This window comes from Macrotis lagotis, chromosome 5 (genome assembly GCF_037893015.1).
Source record: "Macrotis lagotis isolate mMagLag1 chromosome 5, bilby.v1.9.chrom.fasta, whole genome shotgun sequence".
Taxonomy (NCBI): Eukaryota; Metazoa; Chordata; class Mammalia; order Peramelemorphia; family Peramelidae; genus Macrotis; species Macrotis lagotis.
Window position 1 is genome coordinate 229,474,967 of NC_133662.1, and position 18,713 is coordinate 229,493,679.

The following is an 18,713-nucleotide window of genomic DNA, read 5'->3' on the forward strand; positions in this document are numbered from 1 at the left end:
ATGAATATTAACAATGTTTATATATGTAGCCAGGGAAAAAATGAAATAATAAATAAATAAAAGAATTGTCTTTGGTTACTGTGATCATCCCACACAGTTTTTACTGTGTACACTATTCTCCTGGTTTTACTCACTTCACTCAGCATCATTCATGTAAGTTTTTCTGAAATCTGCCTACTTATCAGTTCTTACAGAACAACAATCCATCGTATCCACATACCACAACTTAATTTAATCATTCCCTAATTGATGGGCATCCCCTCAATTTCCAATTCTTTGCCACCACAAAAAGAGTTGCTGTGAATGTTATTTCCCAAATGATAAATGGTCAAAGGAAATAAATGGGTAGTTTTCAGATGAAGAAACTAAAGCCATCTATACTCATGAAAAAATTCTCTAAATCATTACAAATAAGAGAAATGCAAATTAAAACAACTCTGAAGTATCATCTTGTACCTTTCAGATTGGTTAATATGGCAGAAAAGGGACATGATAAATGTTGGAGGGGATGTGGGAAAACTGGGATAGTGGGATAGTGTTAGTGGAGTTGTGAACTGATTCCAACCATTCTGGAGAGCAATTTGGAACTACACCCAAAGGGCAATAAAAAAAAATCTAAGGTATACCCTTTGATCCAGCAACACTATTAGATCTGTCCCAAAGAGATCATAAAGAAGGGAAAAGGACTCATATATACATTTTTTTTCCTTCAAGCTTTGAAGAATTTGAAGGAGGGTGCAGCACTGAAGAGGGGAGATAATAGCTAATTTGATTTACTAAGCCTATTCCACCTGTTTGGTCAGGGTTCAGGTGGGGAAGAAGACCCCTATCTTATGAGGCATTCCAAGGGATAATTAATAAGCTCATCAGCTACTTAAAAATATAGGTATACAGGAGGGATGGGAATTCAGGGAATCCTGGAAGGATTTGAATGAACTGATGCTGAGTGAGATGAGGAGAACCAGAAGAACATTGTTAACCCTAACAGCATAATGGGGGTGATGAGCAACCCTTATGGACTTGCTCATCCCTTCAGTGCAACAACCAGGGACAATTTTGGGCTGTATGCAATGGAGAATACCATCTGTATCCAGAGAAAGAATTATGGACTTTGAACAAACACCAAAGACTATTTACCGTCAAATTAGAAAAAAACCTGTTATTTTGTAATTTTGATATCTCATACTTTATTTTTCTTCCTTAAAGATATTATTTCTCCATGTGGCTAGGTGGCACAGTGGATAGAGCACTGGCCCTGGAGTCAGGAGTACCTGAGTTCAAATCCAGCCAAAGACACTTAATAATTACCTAGCTGTGTGGCCTTGGGCAAGCCACTTAAACTCATTGCCTTGCAAAAACCTTAAAAAAAAAGATATGCTTTCTCTGTCATCACATTCAACTGAGATCAATGTATACCATGGAACCAATGTAAAGATTAATAGACTGCCTTCTATGGGGTGGTGGGGAGAGGGAAGTAAGAATGGGGGCAAAATTGTAAAACTCAAAAAAAAATAAAATCTTTCTTAAAAAAGGGGGGGAGGGAGCCAAGATAGCGACAAGAGAGGATCCTCTCTTAGGCGTTCTCTCATAAAAGGACTCTAATTAAATTTTCGAGAGACAGAACCCACAGAGGGACCCAGTGAGGCAGTTCTACTCAAGGTAATCTGGAAAAAAGCAGAAAGGCTCTGCTCCGGGGGTCTGAGGGGCGGCCCACTAGAGGGGTGGCCCCCCAGAGCGAAAGAACTTCAGCCTCCCAGAGGTAGCCTCAGGGCGCTGGGAGCCGCAGCTCACAGCAGTGGGGGAGTTTCCTGACCTACGCTCCGGGAACAACTTGGGGGAACAGCGTGGAGGGGGGAGAGGGGTGGTGACATCTGCCAGACTGAGCAAGTGAAGCCCAGCCCCCATGGTACACAGCAAGCAGCCTGGCCAAGGCAGTCCAGATGCAAGAAACAGAAGCAGGTGGAACCGGTAAAAAGGAGCCCCCAGGGCAGGAGACCATTGAACCTAGGGAGGGGAGTGAAGAGAGACTGTGGAGCTCTGTCCCTGCAACAGGACACTGGGGCTCTGACCACATTCAGATCCTTATCGTAATCTAGGCCCCCCCAAATAGAACAGCAGGGCCCCCCCCACCTCAGCCCCATGGCAGACGGAGTGCTTATGGTCATTCACAGACCTGCAGGGAAGATAGAGCCTCACACACTGAGATCCTTGTGGGAGTGTCCCAAAAGCTCAGGAAGCACCCCCAAAACAGGCTTAGGCTGGGAAAATGAGCAAGCAGAGAAACAAGAGGAACACCACTGAGAGAGATTTTGCCTGTGAGCCCAAGAAGGATATATATACCCATTCTGAAGATGAGGAAGCACAAGCTCCTGCATCTAAAGACTCCAAGGAAAACAGAAATTGGGCTCAGGCTATGACAGAGCTCAAAAAAGTCTTTGAAAATCAAATGAGGGAGTTAGAAGGAAAAACTGGGAAAAGAAAGGAGAGAGATACAGGAAACACATGAAAATGAAGTCAGCAGTCTAGTCAAGGAAATCCAAAAAAATGCTGAAGAAAATAGCATGCTAAAAACCAGCTTAGGTCAAATGGATAAAACAGTTCAAAAAGTTATTGAGGAGAAGGATGTTTTAAAAAGCATAATTGGCCAGATGGAAAAAGAGATAAAAAAGCTCTCTGAGGAAAACAAATCCTTCAGACAAAGAATAGAACTCAGGGAGATTGCTGAATTTACGAGAAATCAGGACTCAAAACCAAAAGAATAAACTATTAGAAGAAAATGTGAAACATCTCATTGAAAAAACAACTGATATGAAAAACAGACTTAGGAAAGATAATTTAAAAATTATTGGAATACCTGAAAGTCATGATCAGGAAAAGAGCCTTGACATCATTTTCAATGAATTACTACAGGAAAATTGCCCTGTAGGCCCAGCATCCACCTGGCCCTATGGTCCCAGACAGGCCATCCAATCCCAGCCCCTTGCAAGAAGTAAAAAAGAAAATGTGTTATATCTGACCACTCTCCCCACATCGTCTATCTTCTCCTCCATCACTCACATCCCCCCCCTTCCCCCTGTCCCCCCTCTCCTTCTTACTCCAGATGTCTATACCCCATTAGAGTATATATGCTGTTTCCTCTCCTAGCCACCTCTGATGAGAGCAAAGGTTCCCTCATCCCCCCTTGCCTCCCCCCTTCCATATCATTGCAATAGCTCATTGTAATAAAAAAAAAATCTTATTATGTGAAATATCTTGGACTATTCCCCCTCTCATTTTTCTTCCTCCCATTACATTTCACTTTTTTCTATTGACTCTATTTTTACACCATATTTTATCTTCAAATTCAGCTTTCTCCTGTGCTTCATCTATAAAAGCTCCTACCTGCTCTATTAACTGAGAAGGTTCATATGAGTGTTATCAGTGTTATTTTTCTATGCAGGAATACATGCAGTTCATCATCATTAAGTCCCTCATATTTTCCCCTTCTCCTCCACTCTCTATGCTTCACCTGAGTCCTGTATCTGAAGATCAAACCTTCTGCTCAGCTCTGGCCATTCCAAAAGGAACATTTGAAATTCCCCTGGTTCATTGAAAGTCCATCTTTTTCCCTGGAAGAGGACATTCAGTTTTTCTGGGTGGTTGATTCTCGGTTGCATTCTAAGCTCTTTTGCCTTCCAGTATATTATATTCCAAGCCCTATGATCTTTTAATGTAGTTGCTGCTAAGTCCTGTGAGATCCTGACTGCAGCTCCATGGTATTTGAACTGTGTCCTTCTGGCTGCTTGTAATATTTTCTCTTTGACTTGGGAGTTCTGGAACTTGGCTATAATATTCCTAGGGGTTGGTGTTTTGGGATCTGTTTCTCTGGGGGATCGGTGGATTCTCTCCATTTCTATTTTGCCCTCTGCTTCTAGAATATCAGGGCAATTTTCCTGTAGTAATTCTCTGAAAATGATGTCAAGGCTCTTTTCCTGATCATGACTTTCAGGTATTCCAATCATTTTTAAATTATCTTTCCTAAATCTGTTTTCCATATCAGTTGTTTTTTTCAATGAGATATTTCACATTTTCTTCTAATTTTTCATTGTTTTGGTTTTGAAGTATTGAGTCCTGATTTCTGGTAAATTCATCAATCTCCCTGAATTCTATTCTTTGTCTGAAGGATTTGTTCTCCTCAGAGAGTTTTCCTATCTCTTTTTCCATCTGGCCAATTTTGCTTTTTAAAGCATTCTTCTCCTCACTAACTTCTTGAACTGTTTTATCCATTTGACCAAGCTGGTTTTTAGCATGCTATTTTCTTCAGCATTTTTTTGGATTTCCTTGACTAAACTGCTGACTTCATTTTCATGTTTTTCCTGCATCTCTCTCCTTTCTTTTCCCAGTTTTTCTTCTAACTCCCTCATTTGATTTTCAAAGTCTTTTTTGAGCTCTGTCATAGCCTGAGCCCAATTTCTGTTTTCCTTGGAGTCTTTAGATGCAGGAGCTTGTGCTTCCTCATCTTCAGACTGAGTATTTTGATCCTTCTTGGGCTCATTTGCAAAATATTTCTCAATAGTCTTCCTCTTATTTCTCTGCTTGCTCATTTTTCCAGCCTAGGCCTGTTTTTGGGGTGCTTCCTGAGCTTTTGGGACACTCCCACAAGGGTCTCAGTGTGTGAGGCTCTGTCCTCCCTCCTGGTCTGTGAATGACCATAAGCGCCCCCCTCTGCCAAGGGGCTGAGGTGGGGGGGGGCCTGCTGTTCTATGGGGGGGCCTGGACTGGGATCAGGTTCTGAATGTGGTCAGAGCCCCAGAGTCCTGTTCCAGGGGCAGAGGACAGAGCTCAGTATTCTCTCTCTTCACTCCCCTCCCTCAGCTCAATGGGCTCATGCCCTGGGGGCTCCTGCTTATCAGCTGCGCCTGCTTCTGTTTCCTGCATCTGGACTGCCTTGGCCAGGCTGCTGATTTCCTGCATCTGGACTGCCTTGGCCAGGCTGCTGACTGTGTGCCCTGAGGACTCGGCTTCATGTGCTTGCTCTGGCAGAGGTCCCCCGCTGTTCCCCCAATTTGTGCTTGGTGCTCCCTGGGGCATAAGTCAGGTAACTCCTCCACTGCTATGAGCTGCGGCTTCTTGTTGCCATCTTGGCTCTGCCCCCAGGGTATTTTTTTCTAAGTTTTTTTTTTTATTGATTTGCTTTTCCAATTATATATAACAGTACTTTTCACCAGTTTTTTTTTTTGCAAGGTTTTGAGTTTTGTTTTTCTGCCTCCCTCACTCCTCTCCCCTCCTCCCCACAGAAAGCAATCTAATACAGGCTCGACATTTATTTTTTATCATTTTTTTTCGAGGCAATGGGGTTAAGTGGCTTGCCCAAGGCCACACAGCTAGGCAATTATTCAATGTCTGAGGCTGGATTTGAACTCAGGTCCTGCTGACTCCAGGGCCAGTGCTCTATCCACTGTGCCACCTAGCTGCCCCCAGGCGCTACATTTATAACCCTGTTGAACAGAGACTGTTGTAAAAGTAAAACCAAATCCAAAATGGAAGAATAAATCCATTAGAAAAACCGGACATAGGGCGGCTAGGTGGCGCAATGGGTACAGCACAGCCCCGGAATCAGGAGCACCTGAGTTCAAATCCAGCATCAAGACACTTCATAATTACCTAGATGTATGGCCTTGGGCAAGCCACTTAACCCCATTGCCTTGCCAAAAACTAAAAAACAAAATAAAACAAAACAAAAAACCAGATGTAAACCAAGAGAACTTTTAACTGAAGACAGCAAGCTCTGCTCTGCATTTAAAGCCCACGGCGCCCTCCATGGCCGGGGATGGCATTTCCCGGCTCTCTACTTCCTGGTTGTCCTGCTGATGCAACTGGTCCGTTCCGGTGGATCGTCCCCGGTGTCGCTCCTGGCGTGTTCCGGGTTCTTCCGGTTCTGCCTCGTCCCCGCAGCATCAGTTCCTGGAATTCTTCCCAGGCTTCTCTGAAGTCTTCCGCTATTGGTTTCTTTTAGACCCATCATTCACATACTGCGGCTGCGCAGTCATTCCGATTCCTAATTTTTTGCCGCCAGGAGACGGACTGTTTTAAAGACTTTTGTGCAGCTCGGAAGGGTATATTGTCCTGCCCTGGCAGAGGGCATTCCCGATGCCAACGTCCCTGGACCCACGTCCAGTCCCCATTCCTCGCCTTCCGAACCCTTCACTGTGGGGAGTCAGGAGAGTGGGGGAGGAGCCCAACTCCAGTTTCCCAGTTTCTGGTTACGTCTTCCCCCTCCCCCTTCCGGACTACAACTCCCAGAGAGTATCGCGGCCTCCTCCGTGCAGCGCAGGCGCGTGACCTGGATAGGGCCCTGGGATTGGAGGGGCGGGTTTCGCCAATAGGATAAAGCATTGTTGGGTAGTCCGGACCAGCCGGTCAGGGAGGGAGGAAGGAGGCAAGATGGTGTTGGAAAGTACTATGGTGTGGTAAGAGCCCGGTCCCGGGTCGCGGGCGGGACCGGGGCTGCACGGGGAGTGCGAGGAGCTGCCGCCCGCACCAGGAGGGCGTGCGGACGGGGAATGCGGCTCGCGCCGAGGCGGCGGCGGCCCTGGCTGGATTCCCTGAGTCATCCCGGGGCCCGGCGGGCCGGCTGGAGGGGGCGGGCGAGGCCGCGGCGGAGCCGCCGGTGCAGCCCGTCCTCCCAGCCGGGCCCGGGCCCCCGGGCAGCCGGAGCCCCTTCCCCGCCTCTGTCCAGCGGGCCCGGGAGGCCGTGGCATTGGAGGGCGCACCCCGGAGCCTAGGGTGGGGGGTGCAGCCAGGCGCAGCCGGCTGGGGAGACCTGGGTTCGAGTCCTACCGCAGAGCGGCCCTGGGGCTTCCTTCCTCTGAGAGTGTGGGGCCGACGTGGGAAACGCTTCCCTGGGGCGGTGGAGAAGCGGGGTGGTGGGGGGGTCCTGGAACCTGAGGCTGCAGGCCGGCGTGATGGTCATGGACCCAATGGGCAAGTTCAGCCTGGGCGTTGGGGCTGAGGAAAGGTGATGAGCTTAGTTCAGATGCCACAAGACCCCCCTGGTCTTTTGGTCAAGGACAGGGATTTGATGTCTACTGTGTCACTTTAGGAATTTTTTTTTTTTTTTTTTTAGTATTCTGGAAGACAAATGGGATTAAGTGGCTTGCCCAAGGCCACACAGCTAGGTCATTATTAAGCATCCGAGGTCGGATTTGAACTCAGCTACTCCTGACTCCAGGGCCTGTACCCTATCCACTGCGCCACCTAGCCACCCCGAAAACATTTTTTTTGATTAAAGATTTTATTTATTTTGAGTTTTACAATTTTTTTCCCCAGTCTTACTCCCCACCCCCCCCACGGAAAGCAATCTGTCAGTCTTTACTTTGTTTTCATGCTGTACATCGATCCAAATTGAGTATGATGAGAGAGAAATCTTATCCTTAAGTAAGAAACATAAAGTATAAGAGGTAGCAAGAGCAGACAACAATCTGTTTTTTTTTCCAAATTAAAGGGAATAGTCCTTGAACTTTGTTTAAACTCCACGGTTCTTTCTCTGGATACAGATGGTATTCTCCATTGCAGACAGCCCAAAATTGTCCCTGATTTTTGCACTGATGAAATGAGCAAGTCCTTCAAGGTTGATCATCACCCCCATGTTGCTGTTAGGGTGTACTACGTTCTTCTGGTTCTGCTCATCTCACTCAGCATCAGTTCATGCAAATCCTTTCCAGACTTCCCTGAATTCCCATCCCTCCTGGTTTCTAATAGAACAATCTTGTTCCAGGACATACATGTACCACAGTTTGCTAAGCCATTCCCCAATTGAAGGACATTTTGATTTCCAATTCTTTGCCACCATAAATAGGGTTGCTATGAATATTTTTTGTACAAGTGATGTTTTTTTTTTCCCCTTTTTCATCATCTCTTCAGAGTATAGATCCAGTAGTGGTATTGCTGAATCAAAGGGTATGCACATTTTTGTTGTGCTTTGGGCATAGTTAGGAAAATATTTTTAAAATAAAATCTAACTCCTGACCTCAAAGAGATTGCAAGATAATTTCTAATTTGTGATTAAACCTATCCTCTCCTATTGTCCTTTCTTGAAGATAGGGAATATTTCCATCTTCATTCTTTTATTGAGTTCCTTGTCTCATTTGACTGATGCGTTTTCATCCTTTCTCCATATTTTATTGCCTTTGTTCACATCCTAGGTTTTTCCCTTATACTTAGTATCCATTTTGACTGTTCCCAAAGCTTTTGTTTGTTTTTTTCTAGGACTTTAGATTCAGATTAATTCTGGAAGCTAGAGAAAGAACTCTTGCTCAAAACACTCTTTACTGTTTTTGTGAGGATCTAATTGGAATCTGTCATGTCTTAATTTATCCCAACATGACTTCACTATTTTGTGCATTAAATTTAGCTCACTTTTAATACTTGAATTATGGCTCTTTGAATGGAAAGGGACATCAGAGGTCCTGTATTCCAGCTCATTCCTGAACGGGCATGCCCTTTATACCATCTCTTAGAGGGATCCAGTCTCTGCTTAGAGATCCTCAGTGATGGAGAACTCACAATCTACCAAGATAACTTGTTCCATTTTTGGACATTTCTAATTGATAGGAATTTTTCCTTAGGTGAAACCTAAATTAACTTTCATATTTTGTCTTTTAGGGCTAATCAGAACAAGTCACAAGATTTCAGAATTGGAATGGGTCCCAACTTATATAGTTCAATGGTTCCCAAGTTTTATAATTAAAAAAAATTTTTACAGCCTACTCCATGATACTATTTTTACTGCTTTTTATACATTGATTGAGAAAATATAGAATAACACAGTTCTTCTAGGAATTCAGTAGTTTTCAAATTGATTTAGATTGTATTAATAACCGCATCTCCATACATTCAAAAAGTCAATAGTATATTTGTGAGAACATTATTCATTATAGAAAGTTTATTTGCTTTTTTCTGATACTACTGCATTTAACTTCATGTTTGGTCTTGTTTTTTACTTCTCAGAGAAAGCTGGTTGAAGTGATAAAAGTTTAAACTACAGATTTGGTTCCACAGATAGCTTCTCTCAATATTTAGATTTCAGTGTACCAAATATGTAAATGTATTGTAGAGAAAAGCTTATCTCAGAGAACTAACAAATATAGTCAGGATTCAGCCTAGTCATTTTTCTGTGTAAAGATTAATTTTAAAGAATTGTCACATGATAGTTCCTTTAGACAGACTTGTTCTTTTGATGTGAGATCTGGGAGTACAGTGAAACAAACATTCAGTGTGTGTGTATATATATATATATATATATATATTTATTTATTTATTTATTTTTTAATACATTTGTGTCTTGAGTTAGGGGAGGGAAAGTATTTCCACAGCTGTAAATATGTCCCTGCATTTGCTGACCAATAGCTGAATAATACTTGAGTCCACAGATTGGGAATTAATTACTGACCTAGTTTTTTCCCCTAACGATGTCCTTCAGAACTGGTTATCTAGCCTTGTTTAAAGATCTCAAGGGAATCCTCATGTCTTCCAGAGTCACCCATGATGGCCTTTCAGATGTTTGAAGATAGGGAACAGATCTTCATCTACTTAAGGGTATTTTCTCCAGTGAGATCCTTCTTACCACCTTTAATTTTAGGTGATTTTTAGATCATTTCCTCTTCTGAGCCCCCACCATTTTCCTCTGTTTTTTTTCTTTCTTCTATTTCTTTTCCATCCAAAGGTTTTTTTGTTTTTTTTTAACCTCTTTCCCAAGCCATTAGTTGGTGTGTGCTGAGCTAGTAGAAGCATTTTTATTTCAGATGAGCCAATTAGAACTTGTCCTGGGCTAATGTCCATCAAAATCAAATAAAAATGAATTTTGAATTCTCCTTCAGCATCCTTAAGTTAGTTTAGACTCTGGACTACATTCATATACTTGTTCCATCATGTTCCAAAGCATTTATATATCTCACTGTGTTCAATCTGTGATCTTGGATGACTGAAAGGTAATCTTCACACCTTTCAAACTGCATTTTTGTAATTTTATTTGGCTGCCTTGCTTATCCCATCTTTTATTGAAACTGTTAACCATACTTCAAGTGATCAAACTTAGAGAAATGGCAATAGGATAGAACCTGGAGTGAAGTTCAGTTACCAGTTATGACAAGTTATTAGGATCATAAGATTAAAGGTGGAAGATATTTTATAATGGAGCAAACTGAGAACCAGAGAGGGTACATGACATGTGCACAACCATACATATAGTAGGTGGTAGAGATTGGCTGTGTGACCATAATGAGTCAGGTAATCTCTCAGCCTCAATTTCCTCATTGGTAAACTGGGAAAGATAAAACTTAGAACTATTTCACCGAGGTATGAGAATGTCCTTTTTAAACTTTAAAGCATTATATAGGGATGGCTAGGTGGCACAGTGGATAGACCACCGGCCCTGGAGTCAGGACTACCTGAGTTCAAATCTGGCTTCAGACACTTAATAATTACCTAGCTGTGTGGCCTTGGGCAAGCCACTTAACCCCATTTGCCTTGCAATAACCTTAAAAAAAAAAGCATTATATAGATTTGCTCTACTAATGTTCTTTTTTTTAGCTAGTTTGTATCTTATTTGCATTGGTATGTATACTGTTCTGCAAATATTCTTAAATTTTGCCTGCCTTGGGGACATTTCTAATTTAATGGGAGCTATAGAACATTAACAAATAAAAGAATTAAGAATGCTTAGAAAATAGTATTTGAGTTAGGGTAAGTCGTCTATCATATACCGCATAAATGCTTAAGAGATGTTACAGAGTCCCAAGAAATAAAAGAAGGGTGCTGTGTTAGGATTCAGACTTGCCAAGAAAACTGCTCATTCTCAACTCTGTTCTCTGATCCCACAGTGTTGATAACAGCGAGTATATGCGGAATGGGGATTTCCTGCCCACACGGCTACAGGCCCAGCAGGATGCAGTCAACATAGTTTGTCACTCCAAGACGCGAAGCAATCCTGAAAACAATGTGGGACTCATCACACTGGCCAAGTACGGAGGTTGGACTTGGTGGGCTGTGTTATTTTCCCATGAATCTATCCATTTGTGGATTACCTGAAAAATACTCTTACTACTGTTGTATGTAAATTTAGAGGATTATAATTCACCTTAGTAGCCTGAATAAAACATAGTAAAATTAACTGGCTAGGGGAAACCTAAGTTGTAGTCCATATATTGATGTCACTTTGTGTGGACCACTGACAATTGGCCATTACCCCAAACCAATTGTCATCTTTAAAATGGATTTGGGGGTGGCTACGTCGCGTAGTGGATAAAGCACCAGCCCTGGAATCAGGAGTACCTGGGTTCAAATCTGGTCTCAGCCACTTAATAATTACCTAGCTGTGTGGCCTTGGGCAAGCCACTTAACCCCGTTTGCCTTACAAAAACCTAAAAAACAAACTGGATTTGGAAAAGAGTATTAGACAGGAGGACAGGATTGAAACAGAATGGTGGACTATTTCCCAGGGTGCCCCAAGAGAATGGCATGGGATTGGAGTGGTTCCTTCAGAGAGTGGTCCTGTCAGCAAATCTGTGTGCATTGCCTTCTGTATAGAGCAGGGCCTAGCCCAAGTGCCATATTAGTCTGCCATTCCTAAGGCAGTGCAGGCAGGACTTAAAATTTAATAAATCTAGTAACTTTTTTTTAGGGATGAATTAATTAAATGTTTGCCCAAATACATCCTTTGAATGATATAAATATCCAAATGGCCCTTGGTAGAAAAAAGATTCTTCCTGAGATTAGAGTCCAATAATAGTACTTAACTCATAAGGAGATACCAAGGGGGGGGGAGAAGAATCTCTGGACCTAGGAAGCTACCTCTACATTGAAAGAGATTGTGTGTGTGTGTGTGTGTGTGTGTGTGTGTGTACACATACAAGTAGAAATTAGTATAAATTATAGTAATCCTAAAAGAAAAAGGTGATTAGAGCAGGTAGGAGACATTCATGCCAACCTGACTTCACTCAAACTGTCTGTTCCCTTCCTAGTGACTGCGAGGTACTTACCACACTAACCCCTGACACTGGCCGAATTTTGTCCAAGCTCCACACAGTTCAACCCAAGGGCAAGATTACCTTCTGTACAGGCATCCGAGTTGCCCATGTAAGTGTGGTAGACCTTCCTAACTCTGGTCCTCTGGGGCCTTTATACTTTCTCTGCCCATTCCCCATACCAAGCAGGAGTATAGAAGTGATCTGGAAATAGCCTCGAGATTGGAAAAGTGGAGAGGGGAGAGTCTAAAATTTAGGGAATGTGAGGAGTAGGAAATGACTGGAGTAGGAATACTAGCCTTTTCCACTATCCAAAGTGTACAAAGGATGCTGGGGTCTAGACCTTGGGGAGGAGAAAGAAGAAGAAGAAGAAGCAGGGTCAATGGGATCTCCTTTTGTAGAAACCATAAGAAAGGTCCTTTTCTCTGGATGGAGATCAATTCAGCAGACAAGCAATGATCTTTGAGTTGTCTCTGAGACTAGATTTCTTCTTTCCCCACAAGTTGGCTTTGAAACACAGACAAGGCAAGAATCACAAGATGCGGATCATTGCCTTTGTGGGCAGCCCTGTGGAAGACAATGAGAAGGATGTGAGTAGCCAAGAGGACAAGATGGGGTGGAACAGGATAGGAGCAGGGGATGGAGATCTGGAGATCAGAAAATTTCTGGAGAATGGGGATATTTGGGACTATGGATTTTGGATGGTAGTGAGGTGGGACTTTTTCTATGGAACTGCATAGTGTGCAAGATCTAGACAGAGTTCCCTGTGTATCTGGAGAGTCATGTGAGAAAAACAGCCAGTGACTGGAAAGGGGCAACATAGGCTTGAAGCAAGGAAGATACTGGACTTCATAATATCCTATCCTTCATAATTCCTCTAAGCCTTCATTTCCTCCTTTTTAATATAGGCAAAGTAATTAGAGCTGTCATTTATAAAAGGCTTTAAAGTTATTATAGCACTTTATTATTTATTCTTTCATTCAGTTAGTAATGTCTGTACTCCTTATCTCACAGATTGTATTGGAGAAAGCATTTTGTAAACATCAAAGTGTTGGATAAATGTTGGTTGTTGTTATTTATATTTATTTATCTTTCATTTTTCCCAATTCCCTTTGTAGCTGGTGAAGCTAGCAAAGCGGCTAAAGAAAGAAAAAGTGAATGTTGACATTATCAACTTTGGGGAGGAGGTAAGTGACTTGAACAAACCAACAGGGAAGAAGCTTAGAAGAAGTGTAAAGAGATTCTTTATTCAGAGGAGCACCTTCTCTGAGAGCATCCCATATTGTTCTCCCCAGGAGGCAAACACAGACAAGTTGACAGCCTTCGTGAACACACTAAATGGCAAGGATGGAACTGGTTCACATCTGGTTACTGTGCCCCCTGGGCCCAGCCTGGCTGATGCTCTCATCAGCTCCCCTATCCTGGCCGGAGAAGGTGGTGCTATGCTGGGGCTAGGGGCCAGCGACTTCGAGTTTGGAGTGGATCCCAGTGCTGATCCTGAATTGGCCCTGGTAAGGGGGGAAAGCCCTGATCCCACACAAATCGCTGTAGCATCTTTAGGACTCTTTTAGGCATTCATTAACAAATAGTCCTTCTGTTCTTCATATTTCCATCTCTTGCCTCCGCTCTCCTCTGGGTTACATCAAAACTGCTGCTTTTTGAGCCAGTTTCTCCAGGCCTCACAGTTTGACCCTAAATACTCATCTTATCCCCTTCTCATACACCCCCATTTGTCCTTTTCATCCCTTTCCTTGAAACTCAGGTCAGAATCTTCTTTTTTATGTTCTTGCTCCCAAGTCCCACCTAGGTTTCCTAGAGCTGGAGGGTCTGGGAAACTGACTTCTCCCTTTCTCTGCCTTTCCCCCCGCCCCCAGGCCCTTCGTGTATCCATGGAAGAACAACGACAGAGGCAAGAGGAGGAGGCAAGACGGGCAGCAGCAGCTTCTGCTGCTGAAGCTGGCATTGCCACAACTGGAACTGAAGGTGGTGATTATAGATGGGCACCTAGGGCTGGGTAGCCTGGGATCTAGGACTTGGAATAGGAGGGGGCAGTATGACAGTCTGGGAATTTGGGGGGGGGTAGAAGAGGAAATCTGGTGATAGCAGAGTAGGGCTTTGTCCTAAGGGTCAGATAAAGGTGTGGGAGAAGAGGGTTTCCTCCACCCCCATCCCTTGGTTTTCTCCCCCCTGGTTCCCCAGATTCTGATGATGCCCTGCTGAAGATGACCATCAATCAACAAGAGTTTGGTCGGAGTGGGCTCCCTGACTTAAGCAGCATGACTGAAGAAGAGCAGATTGCATATGCCATGCAGATGTCCTTGCAGGGAGCTGGTGAGTGAAGCATTGGAAGAAGAGGGTACATGGAGAAAAGGGGCATGGGGAGTCCTGCTGACCAAATGAACCTCTTTTCCAGAGTTTGGTCAGGCAGAGTCAGGTGACATTGATGCCAGTTCAGCCATGGATACCTCTGAGCCTGCTAAGGTAAGGGTTATCCCTTCACTTCCAGCTCCCCAGAGACTCATTAACATCTAAAGCTATTGCTCCAGTTCTGACCTTTCCCTACGTAGTCCATAATCATTGTAACGTACCCCTGGAGAATCCTGTCATTCTCCTAGGGCTTATGTATCCTTAGTATTCTTACTGTGGAAAATAGATGGAAGAGCAAAGATAGTCTTGCTGAGTGGAAAAGACACTGTGAACTCAGTCTTAGAGCAGGGATCGGGAGAATCCTATTTTCTCTATTGCTAAGAGGCACAAATTAGACAGTTCTCTAGAAGAAACAGATTTATTTGAATATGAAAAGGGAGCCTGGGGAGTTAAATTATCTGAGTCCCCTGGATTCTGTCTTTCTTTGGCCAGAGATGTGCCTCTCATCTTGGTACGTCTAGGGGTAGGTAAGGAGCCTAGGAAAAAGCCTGTCTAGGGACCAGACGTCATCTCCCCATCTGCCGTCCCCAACATTAACATTGTCATTTCCCTAGGAGGAGGATGATTACGATGTGATGCAAGACCCTGAGTTCCTACAGAGTGTCCTGGAGAATCTGCCTGGTGTGGACCCCAACAATGAGGCCATCCGGAATGCCATGGGGTCACTGGCCTCACAAGCTACTAAGGATGGCAAAAAGGAAAAAAAAGAGGAAGACAAGAAATGAGGCCAGAAGGGAAGGAGTGCTCAGTCTCCTCCCCCAAAAAAGGGCCGAAAGGGGGGTGGGAGGGAGTTGTCACATAATGTTTAGGTGATGATCTTGTGTAACAGTTAGAACCTAAATAAAGTTTGGTGATTTTTTTTTTCCTTAAAACTCAAAACTGCCACTTAAGGTGAGGCAGAAGGGCTGTACACCAGGAAGAAGGGAATTTTGAGCCTCTGAGGTGTATAATAGATAAAGGAGCCCAGAAATGAGGGAGCTCCATTCCTGGAGCAGAAGGAAAAGAAGTTTGCTAAATGACAGATGTTGACCTTAAGGTAAATAGCAGATCCAGTTTTAGAAGAATTAAATGGAATTTGGAGCTGGAGGGAGCTTCTATATACAGTAGAAGAAGCTGAAACCCAGGCATTCATGAGCTTACTCCAGATCATAGAGACTAGGATTTGTCCTTGGACACACTGACCCCAAAGCCTATGCTCTTTGTTCTTTTGTTTTCCCTATGGTGATTGTTACTATGGACAAGTCACCCAGTATCTGTATCAGAAATACACTTAGAAAGGGTGGCAGTTTCCTTGTGCCCATCACTGGAGATTGCCTCATCTAGCTACTCTGCCCAGCTTGTCCTCATCCTAGTACACAAGATTGGTTCAAACTTGTCAGTTGAGGGCTCAGAACAATTATAATTTCTTCATTTTAGCTAGTGCTGACCCACCCATGGCCGTCTCCCCAGCCATGCATGTTCAGGATCAGAACATCTTTATAGAAGCCATATCTCTGCTTTCTCTCCTGTGTCATTTTTTCACTATTTGTTTTTTCACTTGTTCCTTCTTTGGACAATGGATTGGGGACACTGGAGACTGGAGCCTGGCTTCTCTGAATCTTGGTGCTGCACTAGTTGGGACATGACGGGCATGGCAGTTCCCTTAAGAAGGAAAGGAAAGGGGTGGCTAGGTGGCACAGTGGATAGAGCACTGGCCCTGGAGTCATGAGGACCTGAGTTAAAATCCAGCCTCAGACACAGTAATTACCTAGCTGTGTGGCCTTGGGCAAGTCACTTAACCCATTTGCCTTGCAAAAAAAAAAAACCTAAAAGAAAGGCATTGTGGTTTGGCATTGGGAATTTCTCTTAGAAGATTGCAGGGCTGCTTGGGAATCTAAAATGGAGTGGAGAGCCTCTGGCAAGGAGGGATTGTGTTCCTTAGACTTTGACCTGTGTTAGCCTGTTTCATCATAGGAATGTCAAATTCTTTCCTTAGGTACCAGAGAGCCAGGATTTTGGCTTTCCACATTTCTAAACAAAGCTAGAGCTGAAGAGTGAGGACTTTTGACCCTTAGGATGTATCCTTGGTGCTTAGCACATAGTACAGGCACATCTTCCTTAACACAGGTGCATCTGGAGGGGAGGCAGCATGGAACAGTGGTTAGAGCTTGACTGGCCTTGCTGGGTGGTCCCAGGCAGATCGCCCCAGGACTCAAGCCAACTCAAACTTTCATTTGCAGAGAAGGTGCTGACCTGCATTAGTAGAAGGTGATTCCTCCCTGGAGAGCTTCCCTTATTACCAGGGTTATCAACATCCAGGCTTTATTTTTTCTCCTTTACTAAAGGGCTAAACCCTTTATTGGTGGTTTCATGACAGTGGCTTCTTGATAGCTTTGATTGTTTTCAGTCTCCAATCCATGTAGTAATTTCTATATAGGGCTTTAAAGTTTGCAAAGAATTTTACATATATCATCTTTTGAGCCTCACAACAGCTTTGGGGAGTAGATAGAATCATCATCCCCATTTTATAGATGAAACTGGGAATCAGTGTGGTGGTAACTTGTCCATGGTCAGGTGGCTGATGGTAAATTCATCTCTCAGCACCCACACCATGCTGCCAACTTGTGCATTCCTCACACCTTACCAAGTTCCCTCCTTTCTCCTCAAATACACATTCTTATTCATTGCATGTATCAGAGTTGGACTCTGGAAATTTCCCATTTTGACTTCTCTATTCCTCTCTCCAAGCCCTTACCTGGCATGGAGGGAATTCTCTGTGCCAAAGCCAGACCCTTCTCTAGGAGCTAAGGTTAACAAATATCCAGCTTGTCTTGAGGAGGGAAAAGAAAAGGTATTATATGTAGTTTATAATCTGTCTTGAGAAGAATAAGTCTCAAGGACAAAAGGGAAAAGAAGGGATGGTTTTCAATTTGTATCATTTTGTGGATAGGAGAGAAATTATTTACAAATTATAAGAAACTAGATTTAATATTTTTGCACAAATTATTTGATTATACAGTAGTTTATGCAAGACAGAAAACCTCTCCAATGTCACAAGGGAATTGGGAAAATAAATTCTTTGTAGCAAGTACATAGTCCAACTTTCTGTTTTATAAAAGAGAGGGTTGGACCTCTTCAGGGGTTGGACCATTACAAGATGACATGTTAAATGACAAAGTTGTCAATAAAATTTTTAAAAAACTTTAATAAATGCTTATTGGACGTATCTGATGAAAACCTGTCATCCTATTCTATCAAGAATTTACTAACATTAAAATAAAGGAAGAAACAGAAGTTGTCAGTGGTCCCCTGGAAAAAAATGCCAAACTTTCAGACTACTCTGAGATATCACTTTGTCAATATTTGTTTTTAAAAATTAATTATAGGGGTGTCTAGGTGGCACAGTGGATAGAGCACCAGCCTTGGAGTCAGGAGTACCTGGGTTTAACTCTGACCTCAGACAATAATTGCCTAGCCTGTGTGGCCTTGGGTAAGCCCCTTAACCCCATTGCCTTGAAAAAAGTAAAAAAGAAATAATTATGGAGGTGTAGGGAAATGGGCACCCTATTAAACTCATGGAGGTGTGAAATGTTTTGGGAAAGCAATATGGTGTATAGCAAGTTCCATAATGGGCACTAGGTGGCGCCATGGAGAACACCAAGTCTTCAAGATCTGGGTTTAAATAGGTCTCTCAGCAGCTTTGTAAGATACTTTAACCGCTTGCCTCATTTTCCTCATCTATAAAATGTACTGAAGAAGGAAATGGCAAACCTTGCTAGTTTCTTGGCTAAGAAAATCCCAAATGGGGTCAGAGTTGTTCGTGATTGGACAACTGAAGTTCCACAACTAATACTTTTTAACCTAGAGATCCTACTAGTCCTTAAATATGTTATTAAAAAAAAATAAAAAACCCTTTTATCTGCATACAATAACTTTACTTGAAAAAGCACCAATTAGGTACAATACATATCTCCATTGATTAGGAAATGACTGAAGAAACAATATGATGGAATATTATTGTGCCATTAAGAAATGAAAATTATGAAGAATACAAATGTAAGGACATGAAGTGATGTAAAATGAGAAAATCAGAATGGCATGTATCCCAACAAAATTACATATAAATATGCATACATGTCTCTGCATATATAGATAGATAGATTTTTATATATACATGGATGTAAAAGATCAGAAGGGGATGCGGTAGCAGATGGGGCATATTTTTTCTTTCTGTTTTATTAAACTATGCACTTTAAAAAAGTAAATATAATAAATATATAATATATATTATAAATATGTATTATA

General features: G+C 42.9%; 1 protein-coding gene across 1 annotated transcript in view; it reads left to right on the forward strand.

The window, feature by feature from the left end:
• The window catches only part of LOC141489498 (putative PIP5K1A and PSMD4-like protein), a 58,680-nt gene extending 41,065 nt beyond the window's left edge, over positions 1-17,615 (forward strand). The window contains exons 18-29 of the mRNA XM_074190087.1: positions 5,785-5,914; positions 6,056-6,188; positions 6,331-6,449; positions 10,860-11,000; positions 12,000-12,114; positions 12,506-12,592; positions 13,121-13,189; positions 13,298-13,513; positions 13,877-13,985; positions 14,202-14,333; positions 14,416-14,483; positions 14,984-17,615. Of these exons, the coding sequence (XP_074046188.1) occupies positions 5,785-5,914; positions 6,056-6,188; positions 6,331-6,449; positions 10,860-11,000; positions 12,000-12,114; positions 12,506-12,592; positions 13,121-13,189; positions 13,298-13,513; positions 13,877-13,985; positions 14,202-14,333; positions 14,416-14,483; positions 14,984-15,154 (1,490 nt within the window). The 3' untranslated portion in view covers positions 15,155-17,615. The remainder of the gene's footprint in view (positions 1-5,784; positions 5,915-6,055; positions 6,189-6,330; positions 6,450-10,859; positions 11,001-11,999; positions 12,115-12,505; positions 12,593-13,120; positions 13,190-13,297; positions 13,514-13,876; positions 13,986-14,201; positions 14,334-14,415; positions 14,484-14,983) is intronic.
• The last annotated feature ends 1,098 nt before the right edge of the window (positions 17,616-18,713 follow it).